The sequence below is a fragment of the Arvicanthis niloticus genome, chromosome 5, assembly GCF_011762505.2.
Source record: "Arvicanthis niloticus isolate mArvNil1 chromosome 5, mArvNil1.pat.X, whole genome shotgun sequence".
Classification (NCBI taxonomy): Eukaryota; Metazoa; Chordata; class Mammalia; order Rodentia; family Muridae; genus Arvicanthis; species Arvicanthis niloticus.
Window position 1 is genome coordinate 37,533,247 of NC_047662.1, and position 27,817 is coordinate 37,561,063.

General features: G+C 41.8%; 1 protein-coding gene and 1 pseudogene across 2 annotated transcripts in view; one reads left to right on the forward strand and one right to left on the reverse strand.

The window, feature by feature from the left end:
* Window positions 1-1,020: 1,020 nt before the first annotated feature.
* LOC117708418 (cytochrome P450 4A12B) overlaps window positions 1,021-27,817 on the reverse strand; it is a 36,994-nt gene continuing 10,197 nt past the window's right edge. Inside the window, exons 1-12 of one of the 2 annotated variants that reach the window (XM_034502031.2) lie at window positions 22,474-22,715; window positions 20,949-21,090; window positions 20,297-20,341; window positions 18,435-18,562; window positions 9,884-10,008; window positions 9,422-9,576; window positions 8,893-8,999; window positions 8,614-8,804; window positions 8,380-8,513; window positions 7,441-7,505; window positions 7,217-7,293; window positions 1,021-3,314 (exon numbers count right to left, since the gene is read on the reverse strand). In XM_034502031.2, coding sequence (XP_034357922.1) covers window positions 3,146-3,314; window positions 7,217-7,293; window positions 7,441-7,505; window positions 8,380-8,513; window positions 8,614-8,804; window positions 8,893-8,999; window positions 9,422-9,576; window positions 9,884-10,008; window positions 18,435-18,562; window positions 20,297-20,341; window positions 20,949-21,090; window positions 22,474-22,659 — 1,524 coding nt within the window. In that variant the 5' untranslated portion in view covers window positions 22,660-22,715 and the 3' untranslated portion in view covers window positions 1,021-3,145. Of the gene's footprint in view, window positions 3,315-7,216; window positions 7,294-7,440; window positions 7,506-8,379; window positions 8,514-8,613; window positions 8,805-8,892; window positions 9,000-9,421; window positions 9,577-9,883; window positions 10,009-18,434; window positions 18,563-20,296; window positions 20,342-20,948; window positions 21,091-22,473; window positions 22,716-27,817 lie in introns of those variants that run through there. The other variant, XM_076934420.1, reaches the window with a different exon arrangement.
* LOC117708419 (malignant T-cell-amplified sequence 2-like) lies at window positions 17,355-17,851 on the forward strand (annotated as a pseudogene).

The window sequence follows — 27,817 nt, forward strand, 5'->3', positions numbered from 1 at the left end:
TAGGTTGACAGCCCTTGTACTCCTGGGAACTATACTCTATTGCACAGGGATGGGTGTCAATTCCTCTTTACATCCCCTTAGCCCTTGCACCCAGAGGACTTGTTTCCATTGCACCTGGTAGGGTAAGGGAGAATCTTCGGGCTGTAAGCTCTTGATCGCTTATTCCCCCAAGATGGAGTTTGCTTGATCGGGCTTGAGTTCGAATCTTGATTGGTGCTGCGCTTGATAGGCAAAAGGCTGTTCCATATTAATCATTTAAACAGGGGGAGATGTAGGAAGCCATGGTTAGCGGTGCTACATCCGCCATTCCAAGATGACTCGGACATCGTGTCCTCTCCACTAGTAAACAACTAACTGCGCAGGTGCAAAGGCAAAAAAGCATGCCAAAGTCACTGGCCAATCCCGAGGCATAATATTGGGTGATGAGTGAACAGCCAATCAGAAGTGAACACACACCACTCTAGGGCATAAATAGCAGTGCCATTCCCGAGGGTCCTCCCTTCCTCGGTCTTCACTTCTGCTGATACAAGATTAAAGCCTCGCTGTGGTAACCACCCGAACACTGCCTCTCGTGTCTCTCTTCCACGGGCAAAAGGGGACATGGGAGGCACGCGGAACAAAAATTATTTCTTACAAACTTATAAAATTTATGCAAGTAAAGAGGTTAGCTGTCTCTAATATCTCTTTGGGCATTATCATCATATATAAATGGTATACATAGATATATATGATATATAATTGGTATAGATTATTGTACTATATATAGTATATGCCAATTATTGGCATCAGTTTACCTTTCTTTTCTTTTAAATTTTATCTCATGTGCATTTCAAATAATGCTGGAATAAATATTAATTCTCAAGTCTTTATTTAGCACCAGCTTTAGTTCTTTTTGGTGTCTACATGGGAGTGAGCTAACTGCCAAATGTACTATAGATTTTAGAGGAATTGTCTTGGATTCCAATTAGCAGTACCAATTTAGCTTTACCTGTAACACAAAAGAGCTCCAACTTAGCCACATTTTGTCTAACAGTTTTTATTTTCCCTAAATATATTATGACAGTCACTCAAAGTCACTCAAATCAAAAAACTTTTGATTCTCATTTCCTGGTGCCTAAATCCAGGGGAGCATTTGTTCTTGTGCATCTATTGGTCATATCCACATTTTCTGTTTGATGTTTCTGTAGAACCTTATGCCTGATGTTGCATAAGTTATGCAGTTTTATTATTAAGCATAGGACTTTTTTGTATTTTTCTTATTTTTTTGTGATAAGCATATCCTCTGGCATGATGTGGGCTATTTAACTCTCCAGTCAACTTTTGTTCCAAACCATAGGGCCCAGGTTGCCCCGTACAAAGTAAGCATTGTTTTCCTCTCACTAGCTCAACTTCTCCATTTCTTGGGTCAATGTCAGGTCACTACCAGCCTGTTCACCTTGTGTTTGAATACTGACACTTTCTCTTGTGTGGTTCAGCTCCATTTTTCACTCACAGGTCTAGGTCATAATGAGGGTGAGATGCCTTGGCTGTCCTCTAAGCATGGCCAGAGTGAACTTCATCATATGATGTGAAGTAATTGCCAATATCCTGTTCATTCTCAACTCATTTTCCTGCCTCAATCTTCAGGCCAAGTACTGACACACACATTTCTCTTTTCTATCCCTTCTCAGAACATAACTGAACTAATGTAGCTACCTGAAAAACTGAGGAACTGGGAGAAATATCCTGCCCAAAGGTAGTACAAGTGGGGTCAAACCCACTCAGGGAAGCAGAAAATGACATCATATCTGAGGCAGAGGGCCTCAGAGAGTTCTGTTTATGGCATCCAAGGTTCTGACCTATAGGTAATTTGGAAAAACAAGAAATTTGTGTTTATAAGAAACATGGGAAGCAGTTCAAAGCCAAGTGAGATGTTAGAAGCTGAGGCAACATCCCAGGGAACTTACTGCAAATGCATGGGTTATGTCAGTCTCCCAAGTGTCATCAGTTAATTGTTCTCAGATACTAACCAGACTTTCTTCTACTCAGAGCACATTCCAAGAGGTTGTAAAACAATTAACCAAAAGTCACTAAAAGGGAACTCATGATTTGGTATAGGTGCTAAGACAGAAGATAAAATATTGCCTGGGTTTATCTATACAAAACTTCACTAATTTCTTAGTTACAGTTTTAAACCTTCAGTGAACCTGTGGAGCTAGACAGGTTATGGATGTTTAGCCAGATAATTACTCCTAATGGATATGCATGTAAACATTCTCTGTTGTAAACTTCTATTTCAATTTCTGATTTGATTTTTGGTGTGAACTTGTGATGAACTTTGTAACATGTGATCATGTACTCTGAAAGATGTATAAGTACTGAAGATAAAGACAAAGAAGTGGTAGGAGTAGTCGTAGTAGTAGTGTAGTAGTCATAGAGGTTTGTTAGGAGCCATTAGTCCCTTCCTTTCCTTTTCCCCTGACTAGAATTCTTTCCCTTAGAACTTTTCCCTTATTAGAATTTTTTTTCTTCTTCCCACTCAGGACCTTTCCACTTTTCCCCTTAAATAGCTTTCATAGAAAACTTTTTACACTTAGTAATAAACTCTATAATAACTTATCTAAGTGTTTTTTCTTCCTGCAACCTCAGGCTAGCAGGCACAAATTAGGGCCCAGCAGTTCCTGCTGAGAGAGGACAAAGGCTATTTATTTAATCTTTTGCTGTTTTGGGGCTGAGGTGCTAAGTGCCAGAAACTACAGTTTCTGGCCAGAGGATCACAGAGAGCAGGTCAGTTACAGTAGCATAGTAACTAAACTTTTCTAGCATAGATAAGTAAACTTTTATTATACAGCAACCCTAAAAATCTCATAAGACCAAAGTCTTACCCCAAATCTCATAAGACCCAAGGTCTTACCCCTCCCCACCCCCGCTGACACTCTTCTCCCTTTGCTGCCTCAAGAAGAACCAAGAAGAAAGAAGACTTCCCCTCACCCACGCCGTGGCTAGCCCCTGGCAGACAAGTAGACTGGGAGCACAGCAGAAGGCGGGTGGAAGTGAACAAGGTGAGAAGAACCAGATGTGAGCAGATGGACTAGGGACAAGAGTGAGTGACAGAAAGACAAGATGATAGGCAGCATGCCATTGGAGTTGTCTTGTCCTGTGAAGATTATTGGAGCTTTTTGAGACGCAAGTGGATCCCATTCTTGGACTTCAACACAAGTCTTGGAATGGGGATTGGGATCTTGGTGGGATCTGGCAGCAGTTCAAAGCGGAGCAGGGTCAGGGCCACGGCCACCTTCAGCTCATTCATGGCGAACTGTTTCCCAATGCAGTTCCTGGGTCAGAAAGGTACAATAAAATAAATGGCCTTGGGTTATATTGTGAGCTGTGAAGGCACTGCCCTCTGTGCCCTAGCATCTATCTATCTAGAGCACTCTATTATAGGACTCAGCCTGACACCTTTCCTTCTAAGTCACACTCGTATACCTTTACCTTGGGCCTTAATTCTTGCTGTCTTGTTTTTCTTTGTATTTTTTATTTTGGGGATTATAATATAATTACAACCTTTCTCCCTTTCCTATTCTCTCTCCAAACTCTTTCATATAACCACCTAACCCACTGCCACCCTCCCTGTTTCTCCTCACATAGTCTCTCTCCCCATTCCCCATTCCCCATTCCCTTCTCCTCTGAGAGGTTTGAGCTCCTCCTCCTATTATCCCTCCTACTCTGGCAACTCTCTATAGGATTAGGCATATTCTCTCCCACTGAAGCCAGACAAGGCAGCCCAGTTAGGGAAACATATTCCATAGACATGCAATAGCTTTAGTAATAGCCCCTGCTCAGTTGTTGTGATACCCACAGGAAGTCGGATCTGCACATCTGCCTCATATGTGTGTGTGGGGTGCTCATTACAGCCTCAGTTGGTGGTTCAGTCTCTGAGGGCCCCCAAGGGTCCAGGTTAGTTTATTCTGTTGATCTTCCTGTGGAGTTCCTCTTTGGAGCCCTCAATCAAGCTCCATTGAATGTTTGATTTTGAGTCTCTACATCTGTTTTAGTAAGCTGCTGGGTGGATCCTTTCAGAGCACAGTTATGTTAGGCTTCTGTCATTCATGCCCTTTCTTGCTGTCTCAATCTTTTACAAATACCCCTCTTTTCTGATACTGGCTCTAATTCTGCTTTGAGAGGCAAAGAGTCATCCAGTTAGCAGTCTTTGGCTAGTTGACTCTCCATATTAGGAGTTTCTGATCCATCAGTAGGGATTTTACTGGTCAGGGAAACATGGAGATGGATGGATCATACTCTTAGGAATCTCTGTCTTGAGTAATCAGCCTGTAATAATTCTGCATCACTAAGGTCTGTCAGATGATTCTGGGCCAGAAGGCTGAAGATTTGATGCTCCAACGTTTGGTAGTATAGGGGCTTTCCAGGTGTTCAGCAGTCTCTATAAATTGGCTAAATTTTAGAAGCTATGCTTAGTGCTTCCCATAATTTCAGTTAACTCAGTCATTCTGGATTTCTGACGGGGTTGAAGACCTATAGTCTCATAGCCAATCCTGGCTATTTACTTTGAGAGAAAAGATCTGAGTGGATGGTTTTCAGCTGACATTCATTCTAAAGCCCTCCCCCCGCCCCAAAAAAAAGCCACGTTCAAAACTAAGTGTTTTAGTTAGGAGAGATGACAGAGGTTCTGGTTAGTCAACAAAATGATGGACTGGGTATTAGGACTATCTTGTACCTCACTGGTACAATTAGGAATAATTATGCTCTAATTGTATTTTGAGAGAAAAGTTTTATTTTAACAGGAAGGGTGATATGTAGGAGGAGCTAAGAGGGAAGGAGTACCGAGAAGAAGAGATGGAATAAGGAGAGGAGAAGATGAAGGAGAGGAGAAGCTAGGTGATGAGAGAGAGAAAGGGGGAGCATGGAGGCAGATGTTCATGTGTCTCCACCAGTCAAAGATAGTTGATATATCTAGGTTGGGTATTGGGTTACACTTCTGATTGAGCATTACCAAACTTATAAAGCCTTTGATTAACATTTAAAAAATTGTATAAAAGCAAAAAGGAAAAGGGGGCATGGGCTAGGGGTTTTCTAGGGAGGGGAAATGGGGAAAGGGGATGGCATCTGAAATGTAAATATAATATAAAATAAAAATTTAAAAAAAGAAATCTCTGTCTTGGGGACAAAGTCAACATGGTTCTAACATAGGAGTCAGGTGCTGATGAAGAAGTTTCTGAAAAACATACCAGGTAGGGATCCTCAAACCCCTGCCTATCTGCCTCCCACTCAGTGGTCTGACTCCAGTTCCTCCTCAGTCCACAAGCACCTATAGGGCTTTAATTCTATTTTATCACTGTCCCTATATGCTGCCCTTAGTTTTCTGTCTGGAATTCACTGGTTCCCAGAATTCTCTCTCTTCATATTGACCCTCCTATTCTTCCAAACTAATAGATGGCTCAGATGCAGCTACACCCTCTGTAAGTTATTGCCTCCACACCTCCTACCTTTCCAGCCCCTATTTATCTCAGCAAATGTTGAGGCCACAAAGAAACTCTCCTCCTCTCTCCCCTCTCCCCTCTCCCCTCTCCCCTCTCCCCTCTCCCCTCTCCCCTCTCCCCTCTCCCCTCTCCCCTCTCCGCTCTCCCCTCTCCCCTCTCCGCTCTCCGCTCTCCCCTCTCCCCTCTCTGCTCTCTCCTATCTCTTCTCTCTCTCCATCTCCCATATCAGTCTCTCTTCCTCTCTGTCCATCTCTCCATCTCTGTCTCTGTCCTTCACTTTCCCTTTATCTGTCTCTGTCTCTCTGTCTGTCTCTATCTCTGTCTCCTCCTTCCATATACTCAAGGCTCAGAATATTGAGCAACTAGTCCTCATCATTCTGCCAAGGTGTACCATTGGTGTGCTTCATTGGAGGCCACAGTTCAGCCCAGAGCTTAGGACAGTGCCAGGAATGTCGATCATTCTATTAACTTCTCAGTGAGAAAGGAAAGTATCAAAGAAGAAAGAAATGATGTCTGGTGTTGCTGATTCTGCAGACCAGCTTTCTATTCTTGCTACTGAACTGGAGGCAGAACCCTATGTCTCTGTACTTTTGTCACAGTATAGGACTTGGCCCAGAGAAAAAATAATTTTAATAAATACTTTTGTGTGTGGATTTTACTAATTTTAAAAAATAAAAATGCATTAGAGTACATATAGGGCAAATTTTTCATGGCAATTGAACTATCTGATTCTCTTCTATTTGTCAATGACCTCATCATGATTTCTAACTGAACCCTAAGAGGAAGTATTCACCCCAGGGTAAACTTATCCTAGATAAACAATATGCTTACAGCCTGTTCTGTGATAATTGATTAGGCATTGTAGAAGTCATAGAATTGTAGACAGAGAAAGCCTTCTTTGTCTTCATTACTTCCTTGGCAATTCGCATTCCACAAGATGACTGAGTCCTTCAGCCTTCACACATTTCATAGCAGCTCTCTGCACTGCAACATTCTAGCTAACAGCTATTTCAGAAATGTTTGTTAGTGTACACGCTAGTACAGGTTATAGATAGGTGGTGTCTAATGTACTATGTACTTTCCCCATTTTCCAAAACTGGTAAGTGGATCACAGCCCTGTAATGTAAATTTCTCTCTTAATTTTGTTCTTTGGGAAACTAGATATCTTAATATGTAGTAGAAATTTTGTTGGGCTAGAAATAAGAACTATATAGAAGAAGACTCATTGGTGCCCACCCTACCACAGTGGGCTCTCAATTTTTCCATACGTGGCTGCAACACAATTCAAATACACAAAAATGTTTTCATAGTCATCATTTTGACTGAGTGATGAATTAAACAGAGGTAGTAGGATGGGTTGAGAGTGATGGAGATGTACATTCATCCTTTAAGATGCATAACAGATGAGGGAAACAAATACCTGAGAGCTAGTTTGCATGAGAAAAACCTAAGTATGAAGATCATATTCTAGAAATGGATGAAAATGTCAACATATACTGAAGTTGGAAACACATGCTGATGCAAACTTATATAGCCTTTGGGAAGAGTAGCCTGCCAACCTCCCTCCCCCAGTTGCACCCTTAAATACCAACTCCTTCAAGGGACACAGAAAATGACTCACACCTACAAACACCTGAAGATGTCACATATAAACTTAGAGAATCACAGATAGTAGAGATGTACCCAGAAACTACCCTTTCCTCCATTCATGACACACAGTGGACCACTGGATACCTCACCTTGCTCCTCCTGAGAAGGGCAGGAATGAGTGGCTGTGTCGAGAAGATTCTGGTGCAAATCGAGAAGGGTCAAACACCTGCAGTGTGAATACCAAATTTAAGGCAGGTGGGAGTCAAACTCTTGCTTTCCACTCATGAAGGGACCATATGTCCAGGAGTGAGAGTAGAGGGAAGTGTTGGTCCTGAGATATCTTTCCCTGACCTTCTCCTATCGCCCATTTTACCTCTGGATTTGGCCACACAGTTGGGTTGTGATGAAGGCCATAAAAGGAGAGCATGACTGGGATACCTGTAAGGTGAGTGGAACAAAGAATGACTGGTTATGCCAATGGGTAGGGCACTAGCTCCCATATTCAGCCGAGAATATGCACACAAATGGTCTGCGTGCTGGAATCATCATTTTAATCACAGAGAAGTAGGGTAGGCTTGGTAAAGCACTGAGTGTGAGTTACCTACCTAAAACCATGAGCCTAGGTGTGAGAACAAAAAAAGCATTTGGGAATCAATATTATATTAAGTAAATGATAACTCTCATCAAATGTCTTTCGTGAGCCCTTGCCACACTCAACATTTATAGGCAGCTTCCAAGAACTAAAAACCCATTTTTAGATGAAATTCTGGAGCCTTAGCAAGACTGATTATCCTTTCTTGTTCACACAGTTTCACTGTGGCCCAAGGGGAAATCATACCCAATGATGAGTGATTACATGTGTATTTTTTTTTTTTTTAACCATCATATGGAACTAAGATCTGGTCATTAGCTGAAATCTCCCATCAACTTGAAGGATCCTCAGACACTGGAATACGTTTCATCCATGACATGGGAGTCCCTGAACTTTCTCATTTGCCTACATCCATAGAAAGAAACATAGCTTCCCAACACTTAATGAGTTATTTTTTTGCATCAAGTAATAATTTAGCAACTAATGGCTAAAGACTCAAGTTCAATGTAGAGTTGGCCTTTATTTCCTGAGATTTTTCTGAAGTCTAACTGTATGCAAAGCACTTCACACACTACATTCTAACTTAAGGTAAAAATCCTTTTATCACTACTGATAAGGCACGGGAAATCCATTAGAGATTTTGATAATTCAAAACTGCAGAAGAACCATGGAATTCCCATTCTTCTTAGACCCTGCTGAACTGGTCTGGGGAGTTCATACCTTTGGGTAAAGAGCGTCCATCTGGAAAGGTGATAGGTGAGCTGAGCTCTCTGCTCACACCTGGTACAGGTGGGTAGATCCTTAGGGCCTCCTTGATGCACATGGTGGTATAGGGCATCTTGTCCAGGTTGTCCCTGAAATGGGGCCCATCCAAAAGTTACACAGAGCTGGGACAACCAGGAGTTTCCCATTACCAAAAGATAGAAATTTCATCTATCTTGAGCTCCCACTCACCAAGTGATAGAAGCTCCATCTCCTAGGAGACTCTGGATCTCCTTCCTGCATCTCTGTTGGTGTTCAGGATTTGTGGCCAAAGCATAGAAGATCCAGGAGATACCACTAGCTGTGGTGTCATGGCCCTCAAACATGAAGGTATCCACTTCAGCACGCAGGTCCTTATCGGATAAGCTGCTTCCATTTTCGATCTGGATAATAATGAGAGAGTAATGTTTGTTTTTTACTCTGTGATTCTAGATCAAGTCTCAAGTCTCTCATGTGGTTTCATACACTCACTCTGGCAAACAGGAGGATGTCCAGGAAATCCAATCGCCTTTTCTTCTTAACCTTTTCCAGCTCTCCCTCATCCTGAAGTTGAGCCCTCCTTGATTTGATCACTTGGTCTGTCCAAGGATAGTAGTTACCAGGCAGAGATGAAAGCACACTCCCTAAGAGGCCCATGTGCCCTCTTTCCTCACCTCTATTCCCTCTAGAGGCCCAGATGCATATGGTCAAGAGTGCGTAAGGTGTGAGAGGCCAACACACCTGACAGAGATCAGGCTACCCCTAGGGATAACAACTGGAGAAGATCTTTTTGGATCCCGCTGGGACCATTTCATTTAATATCACCAATGTGATACCCCAGGTAAGCCAATAATTATCCAATATCCTACATCTTAGCTTCCTTGTACTAAGAAAGTACCCAACATTAATTCATCTTTCATCCTTCAGAGGAACAAAGGACCTGGATCTGCCTCAGAGATTATGATTGGCATCTTTAGGCTGACCCTGGTAAAAGAGGGGACAGAAAAGAGATAGACAAAACCTGTGTGATCATGGGCAAGTTGGCAGGCACTGTTGGCCTGGCGGCCATTAGAGGACACACTGTAGATGATGTCATTCTGGTGAAAGATGTTACACAAACGGAGAAAAAAGAGATTATTCAGGTCTTCAACTGCCTGGATGTAGGGCTTGTATTTTCTGTGAACACAACAGAACAGATTAGTAATAAGAAAATATGACTCAGAGACAGAGTGGTAATTCCCTTATTTGGACAGAGGTAACACTAGGATGCATCTTGTTTCTGTCTTATAACCCTTGTAACCACTATATCTTTAGAAGATGCCATGGCCATTCAGGCTTCTACTTGTCTGGAAATCAGTGGTATATCTGAGGCAGGGTAGAGAATCTTGTGTTTGTGGATATTAGTATCTAAGCTCCATATGCTTCTCAGGTGAGGCCACATTAGTTGACAAGAGCAAAGACTTTATGGTTTAGGGATACTCACCTGTCCAACTGGACACTGCCCTCATGGCTGAAGGCACACTTCATGATGGTGTCCAAGGTCATCAAGGTGATGTGTTGGAAGATCTCCATGGTGGAATCCTGGTCAACAATCTTTTCCCATTTATCCTGTAGTGGAAGTAGAGAACTGACTCCAAGTCTCCCAGAAGGCTGGTGTTACCTAGAACAGGCTCATTTCCTCCATCTCTAGATATGATTTTATGACTCCCTGTATCAGTTGTTGTGATGGCCTGTTTTCATTGTCAAGTTAGTTAAATTAAGAAACACCAAAGGGATTCCCTGTGAACATAGGATGTTCTGACCAGGGAAATAGGCTAATTGTGTATGTTTACTCTTCTCTGTAGATCTTCACTTCTTCCTCCTTTCCTCTAAGACCAATCCCTTAGTCTCATGCCCAGCTCCGTACAGAATCCTGCTGTTGCCTCTTCTCACTTTCTTCTCCCATCCTGGTGGAACACCCTGCTTTCCTCTATCTTGTAAAGCCCATCAAGCCCATCTCTATTCCTAAGTTTCAGGTCCCAATACTCAGAAACAGATTTTACCTGGAATCCCCACTGCCCATACCTATCAGAACCCCAAAAGATTTTCTAACAGGCAAAACACAGCCACAACATTCTCCTATAAACCAGAGAGGAAACAGGAACTGAGGAATAAAACACCTACCTATTCAACAAAGTCAAGACTAGGTATCATCACCTAGAATTATAATTTTCCCAGTCCCACATGCCTAGCTGCCAGCATAAAACCACAAACAATAACAGTCAGGACAATATGTCCTACAACTCTACCACAGCTGGTCCTGAATATTCCAATATAGTTAAAGTACAAGTAAAAGACCTTAAAACACCCTTTACAAGTACAATAGAGGTCCTTAAAGAGGAAATAAATAAACCCCTTAAAGAAAACTATGAAAACACAAACAATAAGTAGAAGAAAATGAATAAAACCACTCAAGCCATGAAAGTGAAAATAGAATCAATTTAAAAAAAACTGAGGAAAATCTGTAAATAAAAAATTTAGGAACTCCAATAGGAATCAGGAAGAAAAGACTCACCAACAGAATGCAAGAAATGGAAAAGAGAATCTCAGGCATTGAAGACACAATAGAAGAAATGGACATCGGTCACAGAAAATATTAAATCTAAAAAATTCCTGGCACAAAACATCCAAGGAATCTATGATACCATGAAAAGACCAAATCTAAGAATAATAGGAATGGAGGAAGAAGAAAAAACTCAGGTCAAAGTCAGACAATATTTTCAACAAAATTATAGATGAAAATTTCCCTAACCTAAAGATGGAGATGCGAATCAAAGTATAAAAAGCACACAGAACTCCCAAATACACTAAACCAGAAAAAGAAAGTTCCTTCAGCATACTAGTCAAAACACTGAATGTACAGAACAAAGAAAAAAATATTAACAGCTACAAGAGGGAAAGACCAAGTAACATACAAAGTATTAGAATTGCACCTAACTTCTTAATGGAAACTCTAAAAGCCAGAAAGGCCTTGATAAATGTCCTGCAGACTATAAAAAACCAAAAATGCTTACCCAGACTACTATATCCAGAAAAATTTTAATTACCATAGATGAAAAAATAAGACATTCCATGGTAAAAAAAAACAAAGTTAAGCAGTATATTTCTACAAATCCAGCCCTGTGAAAGGTGCTAGAAAGTAAATACCAAAGGAAAGAGGTCAACTACATCCAAGAAAACACAGGGAATAAGTAATCTCAAACCAGCAAAGTCAAAAAGGGGAAACATGCTCTCTTTGTTTCTGTCTTTCTCTTTCTCTCTTTCTTTCTCTCAAACACACACACACACACCTACCACAACCAGCAGCAGCAACAACAAAGTAACAGGAATCATAAATCATTGATCATTGATATTTCTCAACATCAACTATCTGAATTCCCCCAATAAAAAGACTAAAAGAGTGGATGTGGAAACAGGATCCATACTTCTGCTGTATCCAAGAAACAAATAGTATCACCTCAGGGTAAAGGGTTGGAAAAAGTTATCCCAAGCTAATGCACCTAAGGAACAAGCTGGTGTGGCCATTTTTATATCTGACAAAATAAACATCAAACAAAATTAGAAGAGCTAGAGAAGGACAGTATGTACTCATCAAAGGAAAATCCATCAAGATGACATTATAATTCTTAACATCTATGCCCCAAACACAAGAGCACTCAAATGTATAAAAGAAACATCACTACAGCTTAAATCACATATTGATACTATCACACTGATTGTAGGAGACTTCAATACTTCACACTCAACAATCATCCACACAAAAACTAAACAGAAATGCTGTCACTCAGTGACATAAATCAAATGGACCTAACATATTTATAGAACACTTCTCTTAAAGCCAAAAGAATAGACCTTCTTTTCAGCACCTCATAGAACTTCCTTCAAAGTTGGCCACATACTTGGACACAAAACAAGTCCCAGAAGATACAAGAAAATTGAAATAACACCCTGCACCCTATCTGATCACCACAGGCTAAAGTTGCATAAAACACAGAAAAGTTACAAACTCATAGAGACTGAATAACCCACTAAATGACAAAAAATGGGTTAAGACAGAAATCAAGAAAGAAATCAAAGTCTTTCTAGAGTTGAATGAAAATGAACACACAATATACTCAAATGTATGGGACACAATAAAGCAGTGCTAAGGGGGTAAGTGTACAGTACTAAGTGCCTACATAAAAATTTGGAAATATCTCATACTAGCAACTTAAGAACACATTAGAAAATTTTAGGACAAAAGGAAGAAATGACACCCAAAGTAGTAGGTGGCAAGAAATATTCAAACTCAGGGCCAAAATCAAAAAAGTAGAAACAAAGATCAAAAAAAAAAAAAAAAAAAGAGTTGGTTCTTTGAGAAAACCAATAAGGCTGACAAACCCTTATCCAAATTAACAAAGAAAGCAGAGGAGAGATGATGTAATTGAATGAAACTAGAAATGTAAAAGTGGACATAACAAACATCAAGGAAGTCAAGGAAGAGAGATTTAAAAAAAAAAATCTGTGCTCCACCAGAAAAATCTAAAGAAAGATTTAAATCTAAAAGAAATGGATATCTTTCTCAGTACTTACTACTTACCAAATTTAAATCAAGACCACATAAGCAATTTAAATAGAACTACAATCTTCACTGAAATACAAGAAGTCATTATAAGTTTCCCAAACAAACAAACAAACAAATGCCCAGGGCTAGGTTTAGCACAGAATTCTACCAGACTTTCAAAGAAGAGTTAATGCCAATACACCCCAAATTACAACACAAAGCAGAAACAGAAGGAAATTTGCTGAATTCATTTTATGAGGGTACAATCATTTAGCCTGATACTCAAACCACATAAAGACCCAAGAAGGAAAGGGAATTACAGACCAGTTTCCCTTCTAGATGAAAAAAATTCTCAATAAAATACTTGTGACTGAATCCAAGCACATTAAAAGAAAAAGATTTCATCATGATCAAGTACGCTTCATTCCAGAGATGTAGGGATTATTTAACATATGAAAATATGTCAGTGTAATTCATAATACAAACAGACTGAAAGGCAAAACCCACTTGACCATTTCATTAGATTCAGAACAGGTCATTGACAAACTTCAACATCTCTTCATAATAAAAGTCCTGGAAAGCTTAGGGATATACAAGGGACATATCTCAACATAATAAAGGCAGTTTACAGCAAGCCCATAGCCAACATCAACTTAAGTGGAGAGAAACTCAAAGCAATTCCACTAAAATTAAGAACAAGATCACATTGTCTATTCTCTTCATACCTATTCAATATAGTACTTAAAGTCTTAGCTAGAGGACTAAAGTATATCAAAGGGGATACAAATAGGAAGGGAAGAAGTCAAAGTATCTTTATTTGAAATGATATGATAGTCTTCATAAATGACTCAAAATTTTCCACCAGAAAACTCCAATAGCTGAGAAATACTTTCAGTAAAGTAGCAGGATACAAAACCAATTCAAGAAATCAGTAGCCCTGCTAAATACAAATGACAGTCTGAGGAAGAAATTGTGGAAACAACACATTTTACTGTAGCTTCAAATAATAAAATTACCTTAAGGTATCTCTAACCAAGAAGAACTTGTATGATACAAACTTTAAATCACTGAAGAAAGAAATTGAAGAATATATCAGAAGGTGGAAGATGTCCCATTCTCATGGATCAGTAGGATTAATAAAGTAAAGGTGGACATACTACCAAAATCAATCTACTAAGTCAATAAAATTCCCATCAAAATTTCAACACAATTCTTTACTGATCTTGAAAGACAGTTCTCAGCTTCATATAGAAACACACACACACACACACACACACACACACACACACACACACTCACACACAAAACAACAAGGATAGCTAACCCAATTATGAATAAGAAAAGAACTGCTGGAGGTATCACCATCCTTGATTTTGAGTTTTACTATAAAACTATAGTTTAAAAAACTCCAGCATGATACTGGCACGAAACCAGGCACATTGATTAATGGAATCAAATCGAAGACGTGAACATAAATTCACATACCTATGGACACCTGATTTTTTTTTGTATATACAGAAGCCAGAAACACACACCAGAACAAAGATAGCACCTTCAGCAAATGGTGCTGGTCAAACTGGATGGCTGCATGTAAAATAATCCAAATAAATCCATACTTATCACTTTACACAAAATTCAACTCCAAATATATCAAAGACCTCAACATAAAAACAATTACACTGTACCTGATAGAATAGAAAATGGGTAATAGCCTTGAACTTATTGGCACAGGAAAAGGTTCTCTGACCAGAACACTATTAGCACAGGCACTAAGATCAACAATTAATAAATGAGACCTCATGAACCTGAGAAGCTTCTCCATGGCAAAGGATACAATCATTTGGATAATATGATAGTATGCAGAATGGGAAAAGAGTTTTAGTAGCTATATATCTAATAGAGGGCCAATATTCAAAATATACAAAGAAATTAAGAAGCTAGATATCAAAAATTGAATAACCGTATTAAAATGGGTTATCTGAAAAAAAATTCTCAATAGAGAAAACTCAAATGGCTGAGAAATATTTAAAAAAAAACTTTCAATATCCTTAGCCATCAGAGAAATGCAAATCAAAGCTACTTTGAGATTCCATCTTACATCTATAAGAATGGCTTAGACCAAGAAAACAAGTGTCAACTCATGCTGGTGGGGGTGTGGAATAGGGAGAACTGTAATCCATTGCTGGTGGGAGTACAGACTTGTATAGCCAGTATGGAAAGCAGTGTGATAGTGCCTCAGGAAGATAGGACAATTCCTATCTTCTTGATCTACCTCAAGATCTAGCTATTACACTCTTGGGCATATACCCAAAGAATGCTTCATCCTACCACAGAGACCTTTCTCAACCATGTTCATTGCTGTTCTGTTCGTAGTAGCCAGAAATTGAAAACAATCTAGATGTCCTTCAATAGAAGGATGGTTAAAGAAAATGTACATTTACACAATGAAGTATTATTCGGCCATTAAAATAATGACATCAAGAAGTTTTCAGGCAAATGGATGGAACTAGAAAAAAAATCATCCTGAGTAAGATAGTTCAGGCTCAGAAAGATAAACATATATATTTGCTTATGTGTGTATATCAGCTGTGAAGTCAATGACAACAAAGCTACAATCCATAGAACCACAGAGGGTAGGTATAGAGTAAAGGACTAAAGAGAACAGATAGATCTTGCTAGGAAAAGAAAATAGAATAGATAGATATAGATAAAGGGGCAGGGCTGGAATAGGAGGATCAAGTGGGTAAGGGGAGGGCAGAGGAGGTTGTGGGAGAGAGAATGAGGAGAGACAGCTAAAATTAAGGGACATTTGAGGAGTAGTATGGAAACTTAATACAACAGAAACTTCCTCAAATATATACATGTATGAAGGTGATCTAAATAAAATCTCCAAATAATAAGGAAAACTGAGTCCCAACTAGACATCTCTTGTCACTGAACAAAGCTTCCATTACTGGGATTGGGGTACAAATCTAAGTTGTTGGCCAAAGTGGCCTGATGGGAATTCCCAAACAATCTAGGCTTTTGCCAAGACTATAGGCTGTTCTCTACAAACTGGCTCCATTTCTGAAGATAACACCTACACAACTCACTAAACATTGAGATGTCAAGCTGGTGCCCACACAGAGCCTTCACCCTATGCTTTAGTATCTTTGGTAGAGGAAAGTACTCTGCATGTTATAAAAAGAGAAACATAAACACCAAACCAGCCACAAACTGTCAACCTATGATGTACTACCTGCAAGAATTGCTAGGGCAATGGTAGCACAAAGCTTGTGGGCACAGATAACCTTAAGGCCCACTCCACAAAATGGAACCTATACTCAACACTGCTTGGATGACCAAGAACCTGAGACTTGATAGCCCAGAGAACTAGGGTAAAACCAAATAATATTAGTCTAAAAAAAAGGAAGAAGAAGGAAAATGTGATAAATGGCTCCTAATGACTGACATTCTGCTCTATTCATTGATCAGTGCCTTGTTCAGCCGTCACAGAGCAGCCTTCTCCAGCAGCAGATGAGAACAATATATAAGAGGCCCACAGCCAGACATTATGTAGAAAGTGAAAGACCTTGCAACACATATCCTTAAATGATATTTCTCCAACAAATCCCTCCCCTCAGAGCTCAGGGAACCCCACAAAAGAGGGGGCAGAAAGAGTGTAAGAGCCAGAGGGTATGGAAGACACCAAGAAAGCAAGGTCCTCTAAACCAACATGAGCAAAGTCCACATGAACTCACAGACTGAAGCAGCGTGCACAGGGTCTGCACAGGTCTGCACCAGCTCCTCTGCCTGTACTATGGCTTCCAGATGAGTGTTTCTATGGGATTCCTAGGTATGTGAACAAGTGGGTCTCTAATTCTTGTGCCTTCTTTTGGGCCCTTTGTCTTCTGTTGGTTTGTTTTGTCTGCATTCCATGTGATAGTTTTATCTTATCATATTTTATTCTACTATATTTTTAAAAAATGGATGAATGAATGAATGAAATCCTAGCCACTAGAGTAAAGGTTAACAATTGTCATTTATGCCTGCTGGAAGAGGGAAAATAGTTTTTTTCAATCAAGTGATACTGAGTATATCAACTACTCTGTGGTAGGTCTTATGTGTAGGAGTATCTGACCAACACATAACAGGCTCTATTGGTGTGTGCATGAGCATCTTTATTTGGTTACAGTTTGGTGGGGTTTGGGGATTTTATTTTGTTTTCTTGGTTGGGTAGTTGATGTTATACTTGGTTTTTGTTTGATTTTAGAGAAAGAACTTGAAGTTGGGAGGGCAGGGACAGGGAGAGGCTCTGAAAGGACTTGGAGGAGGGGAAGAATATGATTAAAAATACTTAAACTTAAAGGGTGCTTTAAGAACGACACAGCTCTGACTGTCAGTGCTGGCTTTCCTTGTGCTGGACTCTTCCTAATTCAATGTCCTTCCTGCTTCAGGCCCTCCCCTATCATTGCCTCCTTCATCTTGGTTCATGTTCAAACACTATGAAAACACAGAAATCCTTACAGTAAATGAAGAATTACTGTTCTTTTAGAAAAAGAGAAGGGCCTTTTTAAATCCAACCTTTATAGATGACTTTATAAATATTCTTTTATCTTATCACATCATCATATTAATAAAAGGGCCATTAAACTTGTACTTAGTGGAGCAAATATCGTATATCCAGGGCTAACTTCTCCTGGGTCTAAGCTTTACCCTGCTGCAGAAGATACTATTGTTGCAATTGTGGCAGAAGGAAAGAAAGTGTATTACGTTTTGGAGTCCTGAAGAAATATGCAGAAGATTTTGAGAAAGTCAACAAAGGAAATTAGCACTGAAAATAACCATTATTTAAAGGATGTGCTACGGCATATGAAGATACATAAATGAGCCTCAAAAGAAACGTGCCTGGGCTAAGTATGGATATTATGCTGTATCTGTGTTTGTGTCTGTGTGTGGCAGTGGGAAGACAATGCCTCTGCAGCTATGCTGAGTGAGTCCTTCAGATGCTAAAACAAATAAATATTGTTCTAAATAATAAAAATATAATAATAAATGATATATTTTAGGCTTCCCCTCAAAGAAAGAAAGAAAGAAGAAAAAAAGAAAGAAAAGACCAACCAAGGGCATTATTGAGGCACACCTTTGTCTCTGTGTGGGCAATAGTAGAATCAACTTAGGGAGTAAGAACTTCTGTGAATGAGAACACAACTCCATGGGCTCTCCTCTCCTCCCCCCTCCTCTCTCCTTTCCTCTCCACTCCTCTCTTCTCCCCTATGCCCTTCCCCCTTTCCCTTGACTTTTGAGGAACCTATTTCACATTATGAGTTGTTATTCAATGTGACTGTGACTGATGGTTTTTATTGTAAAAAATAGAATCTGACTTTGTGTTGTGAGTGGGTTGTAGGCATAAGAGTGAAAGACAGAGGGAGAGAGTGATGTGTGTGCACACATGCACACACAGAAGACTTACCAGCATTACATGAACAGAGTCTGCCATGATTCCCACATAAGGCTTCAGAGTGTCATAGTGAAAAGCTGGTGTCAACATTCGTCGGTGCTGGAACCACGTCTGTCCATTCAGCAGAAGCAATCCATATCCTGTACAGAGATGGTTGTATGAAGGAGAGTGTAAACAATAGGATTTACAAGACTGGGGGCTGTTTGGAGAGACAAACATTGGAGGTCTTGGAGGAACAGAAAGACAAATGAGTGTGGTAAAAGACTAGTACTTTTCAGTTGGCCTGGTGTGGGGCGGCGGGCTGTGAGAGGCAGCTTTGCGCTTGGTTGAGCACAGGCCTCAAAGCTGGGACCCTAATGGAACGGAATGTGTTTGGCTTTGTTACTGGGCCCCTGGTTCCTTTCACTTGGCTTCAGCCCTCTAAAGCCCCTCCCAAAGAGAGGTTTGTGTCACCCAGCACAGGTAGAGGGCAAGACTACAGGCCTCAGCCTCAAGAGATTTCCATATTAATGAGATACCTGAAGGCCAGAGGATGTAGCAGCCAATTAAACATTCCTTCCCAGACCCTCCTCCTTACAAACAGTATTTAACCAAAGACTGCCCTGGAGGTACAGGGGGTGCAGCCACATTCACTTTCTGCCATGACAATAAACCTTTTAAAACCATGGACTTCCTTGTGTCTTCCCCCGCCCCTACCCCCCTACCCCATGGGGAACTGTAGAAAAAGCCTTAGACTACCAAGCCACTGCTTAATCTCCCACTGAGGATTTCTCCACGTTTTTCCACCACAGAGCCCCACTGACTCAAGCAAGATAGCCAAGCCAGCCAAGTGACTGCCATAACCAAGAGTCTCTGACCCACTGGCACTGCTGGGGCTTCTCTCTCCCTCATTCCTCTCGGTTGTGGGCCTGTCCAGCCCATATGCCCTCACGTCTCAGTTCTTCCATGGCTCCCGGTGATGTCTGGGAGCCCAAGGACAAAGACCACCGGCCCCTGGGTCATCCACCTAGGCCTGGAGACCCCCACTCAGGCTCCCTGTCCCGGCGGGACTTCTGGCTGAGACCTCTCCATGTCCAGGTCTGCCTAGTGCCGCATGGAGTGAACTCAGTCAAATTCGTGAGCGTCTGCCTCCCTGAGCCGGGGCAGAAACACGGGATCTACATCTCCCAACAGGACCCATGCCTGCACATGCGAGATAACAGCACTGCAGGTGATGGAGGATGTGGACAAAGCCAGCTCCAAGAGTACCCCCACTGGCGCCCACAAAGAACCTATGGAACTCAAGCAACACCTGGCCTAGTTCAAAAGACCTAGGCCTCTCCCTGTCCCTCTCTCCTCTTCTCTCACCACTTGTTCTTGGTCAGCTTCTCCCCATTGAGTCTTAGCTACAGTCTAGCTCCTGCCTAGTTCAAAAGACTAGGTCTCTCTCTCTCTCTCTCTCTCTCTCTCTCTCTCTCTCTCTCTCTCTCTCTCTCTCTCTCTCTCTCCTTCTCCACGTGTTCCTGGCCAGCTTCTTCCCTTTGACCTTTAGCTACAGCAAGATGGTGGCGACTCCCTAGCTTCTACTCTCTGCCCATCCCCCAGCCCCACAGAGAGGGCTGGTACATATGATGTGATCATGATAGCTACAGGATAAAGATTCAAAATAGTGAGGGAAGGATGTATACATGTCAAGCTGAGAATGTTTATAAATAGGAGATACAGAAACACAAGGAGGAGGTTAATGTCTGGTTGGAAGAGAAACTAGGTTAAATGCAACATTACATCTTGAAGATAATGACCAATCTCCCATTGTTCTCAATGAGTCGAGATAACATTCTTGACAAACTTAAATGGAGAGTGACCACAATTGACAGTTATATGGCTGTACATACCAATCCAGGGAGCTAGAAATCTGTAGGAACCATGAGCTTTTGGGTCTGAAAAAAAAAAGTGAGGCATTAATTAGAAACAAAAATGGCTGTAGATAAGACCAGAGAGAGACATGAAATTTTGATCACTGCCCCTTGGCAGTTTGCCTCCTGCTACCTCCCATTGTCTTTCATCCCCTTCTATCCACCTTGACAGTTTGGCTTAGGAATGCAACCTCCCTTCACCAGAAGCTAGTCATCCCCAGGATTAGAATGGTAAATTAGCAAGCAACATAGGTTATCATGTCCTCGACTCCAAGGAATAAAAACCTTGTGGTTGGTTTTACTGCGGTGCCTTGGTTATCCATGATATAGTACAGAAACGGTTAGAAGATTCAAATGCAAGTCATTTTATATATGAACTTTACTTTTATATATAAAACTGACTACCCCAATTTGATTCAAAAATGATAAATGGATTGAATCCATAACACTCTTTTAACGTAATACTAAGTAGAAATAAGTATTAAGTAAATAACGCTGAGCATATGCTAGGAAAATGGAAGGTACTATTTTGGCATTAGTTACTGAATCACCACCTTTTCCTGTAACTTCATGGACTCAGGCATAAAACCAGAATAGAGGATCCACAATGGTGATGGAGTTTCACTCTCACCTGATCTCCCCAGAATCAGCTTCATGTAGTCAGGATCATACACTTGGACACGCATTCTGCTCCCCCAGAGCCAGTATGGACAGGCACTTGGGAAATTCTTTATCCTTGTTAGAATATCTTCAAGTTCCTGGTCCTTTGGGACCTGATATCAGAAAAGTGAATCACTGAAAATACTTCATGCCATGTGTGGTGAGTTATGTTTGTAATCCTAACACAACATTTGGGAGGCTGAAGCCCGAGGATCTCTGCTGGTATGAGGCCAATATAGGTTACATAGTGAATTCAAGGCTAGCCTGGGCTACCTTGCAAGACATTGTCAAATAACAAAACGGAACAAAAACCAAACAAACAAAACCTCCAGAGTAAAATACAGAAAATCTTTTGTTTTAGTTATTAGTTCTAAATAAAGGGCAGAACAACCACAGGGATATAGTGAAGATGATTTATCAGAACCTAGGACTAGAGCAGAGCTTGATGGCCTATCTATGGTATCATCCAGTCCTTTGCTCTCTTCTAGGATCTGATATGAGCCAGATGCTGTGGTCCTCCTAGATAAAGCTGTATTCCCCAGAATCTGGCTCCAGAACCTCAGCTCTGGCTCAAATCCCACATACTCTTATCTCCTCTTAACTGTGATCAATATGCAACCCTTGTCATATGCTTCTCTATGCAGCCTTTGACCTAGTTCTATGTTCGTCCCCTCGGAGGTGACAGTTTAAGCCCTCTCCATCCCCTAGGCTGCTTTTTTCTCTCATTTCTGGAGACTGTACAATTGTGTCAGGTTCTTGGTTGGGCACTGAGGTATATAGTGCTCTTAGCAACAGGGAATACACAATATGCAGGAGAAGAGCCCATATATAAGCAGACTTTGAATAACAGTGTATCTCCAGCAATGGACCCTCACATAGAAAAAAACCACTTTTCTGACCTTCAGGATTTTAACCTATAAATCATTTATCGGGGTAGCTTTTCCAGTCTTAGGTAAACATATAGGGTCAGTTGCTTTACCCAATAGTAGAGTGAGTTCCTTTAGGATACCAGGTACCTCCTGTGATTCCTACCTGTTGTTATTGTACACAGGACATATTTTTACCGCAATTCTAGCCATGTTTATAGACAAGCTCTATGCCAGGGGGAGAGGGTGACAGAGTAATGGGGGCAGGGAACAACCAAGTAGCCCAGCTTATTTAGAACAGTCAAGGCTGCAGGTGTTGCTCAGCCTGGAAAGAAAGGGGCTCAGATAGGACCAACCACAAGCTCCCAAGTCTGAGGCTCTCAGAACAGATGACAGATCTGCATAAGTGAGCAGCATAGCTGACAATAACAAGACCAGGCGCTTTTGAGCAGTTAGCCCCTGTTGCTGGAGTAAGTAAGCCCAGACTGAGATGCGTCCCAGCCTAAGACGGCTGTCCCATGAAGAACCTGTGTTTGTTTTATAACAAGCTCTGTTTTGTAAGTTTGATGCTTATTCTCTGAAAGCCTCATCCTCCCTGCTCTCCCACCCACCCTTCTCTTTCCTTCCTACCTTGTGCCCGGAGAACCAGTGAGAAGGTGGAGATGGGAACTGCTGGGTAGCTCTGAGTAGCCATTGCCTGTGCAGGTAGAACTGTGCTGTCTTGAAGAGCAGCAGAAGCAGGCTGAGCCCAGAGGCTACTTGGAGGAACTCATAGATGCCTGGAAATCTGATGAAGCTCAGAGCAGAGCCACTCATGGTACAGCTTCTGGATCACCACCTGTCCTTCACTTTCACTGAATACCCTCACATCTGCAAACCCCAGGAAGGTTGCCCCACCTACTCGTGGGAGGAAGATGGGTGTGAGCAGAGCTTGATTCCAAGACTAGAGTTGATGAACCTGAACAACCTCTTTTGGGAAGCAGTGAAATGAAAGACATATCAAGTGACAGTGGTAGGTGTCACTTCATCCATATAGCTCACAAATATTTGTGAAAGAGCTACAAAAAGAGTGGAAGGAAGGTGAATTCAAGGAGTTTGTGGTTTAGTTTATTAAAAGTTTGTTAGAAGTGGATTTTGTACTATTTCTAAGATTTTAGGGATGGAAAATTATGACAAATAGGCAAATTATGAAGGTTTAGGTGGGAAAACTCATTGACAGCATGTAGTAGAATTTCCTACAGGATGTCCAAGCTGTCTCTACCAGGACCCTCTGACGTGCCCCCCTGGTCTTGTTGCATTCACCATCCAATCATGACTTACAGTGATTGTGCTGGTGTAAGGTGCATTGAACTTGGATTCAGGAAGCTTAAAATGGAGGTCAGCCTCACTACATAATGCAGCCAGCAACTTTACTTCCCTGAGCTCAGTGCCTTCTTTTGTAATGTGAGATCTTAATCCATTTCTAGATATTTAGTAGGATACACTGTGGTTTTTTTCCACTACTAACAAATTCCACAAATATTTACTGACTTGACAGTCTTATGATCAATGGCAGAAAGCAGTATTGGTGCAATAAAATTTACTAAGGTTGTGTTGGAGGAATAAAATGTGTTAGTTATTTCCTGCTGCTATGATAAAATATAGTGACTGAGACAATAGAAAGAGAATTTATTACTTATGGTTCCAGAGAGATTCATGTCTATCATGGCAGGGAAGCAAGGTGGTTAGAGCAAGAATCTGAGAATTCATATCTTTAACTACAAGCATTATGCTGAGAGAGAAAGAGAGAGAGCTGTGGGGAGGAGACTGGGTGAGGCTCTGAATTCTCAAATCCCACTATGAGTGGTGCATTTCCCACAGAAAGGCTTCACCACCTCCCCAAACCACACCACTAAGTACAAACCACTTTCCCAAAAACCTAAGACTATGGAGTACATTTATCATTTAAACCACCACAAATATCTACCATAGAAGGGAAAAACTAAAATATATGCTGGACTGTTAACATGATTTTCTGAGGTCAACCAGGAAAATTCAAAAGCAAAAGATACTTCAGGAAGAGTCCTACCAAAGTCATCTCTCCTGAGCCTGACACTTGCCTGCTTCTTCACCTTCACAAATACTTTTTCCCAACACAAATTCTTCACTGCCTTACATCTGACAGTTGTCTTCTCTTTTCTCTGAATTCTGAACTCTCTCAGAACCCATGCAGCTATCTTAATTCACTCAATACCCCCAATTCTGAGATCAATTTTCATCTTGTGTTCTTCAAACTCAGTCTCATAATTACTAACATGAGCTGAACATACTTTGTTTAAAATAGTGACCAGCACTTGTTTTCTTTCTTAACTACCTTACAAAACAAACTAAAAAATTAAACATCTCAGTCTGAAGTAGAAAGCCTAGAATGATCTAGATGGTAAGATTTGAAGCCAGGCACTCTGGGTCAACAAAAAAAAATATTAATTAATGTTAACCATTAATGTGGAAAAAGCAAGGACTAAGGTGAGCAATTGGTCCTTGTAGCAGCTCTGATTATAACAGGACCATTCTATGTCAGTTATATTCATAGAGAATTCTAGAGGATGTTAGAAAATCTTACAATAAAACAATAAAAGTAGAGTATAGGGAATGAAGAGAATGGCTCAGTGGTTAAGAGCACTGGCTACTCTTGCAGAGAACCTGAGTTTGATTCCCAGTACCTACATGGTAGCTCATTACCATCTGTGTCTCTAGTTCTAAGTAATTTGATGCTCTATTCTGGCACAGACACACATGCAGTCAAAATGTTCATACACATAAAGAAACAATTCAAGTGGAGTATAGAATTGTGTATAAACTATGAAATTACATATTATTAAAGATGTAACTAAGCATCATATGTCCTTATGTATTCTGTAGTAACTACCTGATCTCTGCGTCTAGTGATTTCTCCACGAATGCAAGGCTCGCAGGGGGGCGCGTTAGATCTGGTGCCGAAAACCCGGGTTAAATTCCAGGCGCGGGAGAATCCAGGCGCGCAGATTCTCCACGCGCGTGAAACCCACGCGCGGTTTTTCCAGGCAACAGATATCTCTACGCTCAGCGGAGGGAACCCCGAGCTCGAGGACGGTTAAAAAACTGCGGCTATAAGAGGTACACACTTTGGAAGTTATGTCTAAAATAGAAATCTTAACAAGCGGATTTAAATCCACTGTGGCCACTTCATTAATTAAACTCTTGCTCATATCGCAATTGTTTTATGGCTACTCAGGCATATCAGAACTAAAGTGTGTTGGCAGGCTACAAAAAGGGCCTGGTGATAAAAGGGAGTGCTCAAAGGGAACACGGACTGCTGCAGAGTCCATGGAACCACCGGCAGGTGGGAAAAAGTTGGTGAAAAAGGGAATCCCCCTTGGTAAAAGGGTCCGGCGGGCAGAGGAAGCTGGGCGGTGGCGGCGCACGCCTTTAATCCCAGCACTTGGGAGGCACAGCTTAGAGCAGAAAATGCCAGTGATGGAACAAAGGATTTTTGCAAAACGCTGCAGCAGCAGCGGCAGAGGCGAAACGTGCAGCCGCCTCTCGTGGGAACGGGAGGCTGAAAATTTGCCTGGGCGCGTTTTGCAGCCCGGGAGAGAGGCTTTTTTGTGTTTCCTTCACAGGTGAAAACAGTCTAATTTGGGTCCCTGGCTATCGGAGTGTGGCTGGCCGGCGCAGCCGAGAGGGCGGAGCTGCCCGTGGCGTAGCCGCTAGGCCGGAGGTGCGGGGCGCAGGAGGCAGAGCTGGAGAGTTTGAAGATGGTAAAAGAAGGAAGCTGGATTACAAGATTGCGGCGCTGAGTCTCCCGGACACGGAATTTCCATTTGGAAAGTGGAATGGGAAGTTGGACCAGATATAGCAGCAATTGCAAATCCGGATTTCCAGCCTTGATGGAGTGTGGATGGAGCCTGTTTCCTGTGGAGATTTTACTTCTTAAATGTCTTCTGCCTTTTCTTTCTTTCTTTCTAAAGAGCGGGAATAGGCTTGCCTGGTACAGCTCTATGATGTGAATTAGTATTCATAGATGGTTGGTTTGTAAGCTCAGAGCCCAACAAAATAAGTGACAAGGTAGCTTAAAGCCTAAGCACTCGCAAGCCTTGGAGCAAGCATCCCTCCCTGAAATTTGACGATCTAGGCTAGAAAATAGCCTATGACAGAGACCCTCTCAGTCTATGCACCCCAGGAGCTCAGCTCATTTGCAATGGGAAGATGAGAGGTCTAAGTCCACTCGGCTCTTGCCTAAATAATTGTGGTACCTAATAATAGGTTGACAGCCCTCGCACTCCTGGGAGCTATATATACTCCATTGCACAGGGATGGGTGTCAATTCTCTTTATATCTCCTTAGCCCTTAGCACCCAGAGGACTCGCTTCCATTGCACCTGGTTAGGGTAAGGAAAAATCTTCGGGCTATAAGCTCTTGATCGCTTATTTCCCCAAGATGGAGTTTGCTTGATCGGGTTTGAGTTCGAATCTTATTTGGTACTACATTTAATCGGCAAAAGGCTGTTTCATATTAATAATTTAAACAGGGGGAGATGTAGTGAGCCACTGTTTCAGTGGCTACACATTTGCATTTCCAAGATGGCCCTGGCCGCGTGTATCTGCGCAGTTGCTAGGCAGATAGGCATGCCAAGTCACTGCCAATCCCGAGGCATATTGGGTGGTGAGCGAACAGCCAATCAGAAGTGAATACGTCACTCTAGACTGTACTTAAGCGGGACCCCTTCCTCAGCTCTCCCCTTCCGCGCCTCTCCGCGTTTCCCACGTGTGTGAGAAAGATTAAAGCCTCGTTTTTGCAGTAACTACCTGATCTCTGCGTCTCATGATTTCTCCACGAATGCAAGGCTCGCAGGGGGGCGCGTTAGAGGTGTATGCTGCCTGGTTGGTGCTTCAGTGTCTGAGAGATCTCAAGGGTTCAGGTCAGTTGAGACTGCTGGTGTTCCTCCTCCTCAGCTTCTTACAGCTTTTCCCCAACTCAACCACAGGGGTCTCTGGCTTCTGTCCATTGGTTTGGTACTAGTATCTGCATCTGACTCTTTCGGCTGCTTGTTGGGCCTCTCAGAGGGCAGCCATGCTAGGCTCCTGTCTGCAAGCACACCACAACATCAGTAATAGTGTCAGGGCCCCAGGCCTCCCCTTGAACTGGATCTCCTTCCTCTCATGTTGTTCTCCATGTTTTGTCCCTGCAGTTCCTTCAGACAGGAATAATTCTGGGTCAGAGCTTTTGACTATGGGATGGCAACCCCATCCCTCCACTTGATGTCCTGTCCCCCCCACTGGAGGTGGACTCTACAACTTTCCTCTCCCCAAGGTCCCTCTCTTTGAGTCCTGAGAGTCTCTCACCACCCAGGTTTCTGGTACATTCTAGAGGGTCCCCAACAATGATCTCACAAGGTTGCCTGTTTCCATTCTTTCTGCTAAAAGACATTTAATAATGAACATTTTTAAAGAAAATAATTAGTTACATAATGAAATGAAAGAGCACTATTTGGTGTGTGTGGGGTTGTTGGTTGTAGTTAGTTAGTTAGTTAGTTAGTTAGTTAGTTAGTTTGAGACTGGGTCTCACTGTGTAGCCCTGACTGTCCTAGAACTCTGTAGACCAGACTGGCCTCAAACTCACAGAGATCCTTCTGGCTCTGCCTCCTCCTCAGTGTTGAGACCAAAAGTGTGCCCACTACACCCAGCCAGTATGTTCTCTCTTGTTTGTTGCTAATGGCTCTGATTTTTAGCTTTGGGTGTAAAACCTAAAATGAGTTTCCAGTCTGCAACTGCACCTGGGGGCAGGTGGGGGAGCAGGTGGGGAAGCAGGTTCTGTGCTCCAGCCACCACCACCCCCTGCCAGTTACAATCAGGTTCACAGGAGGGGCAGGCTCCAGTCAGAGACAGCAAGGCCAGTTAACACCAGAGATAACCAGCTGGCAAGAGGCAAGCATAAGAACATAAGCAACAGAAAC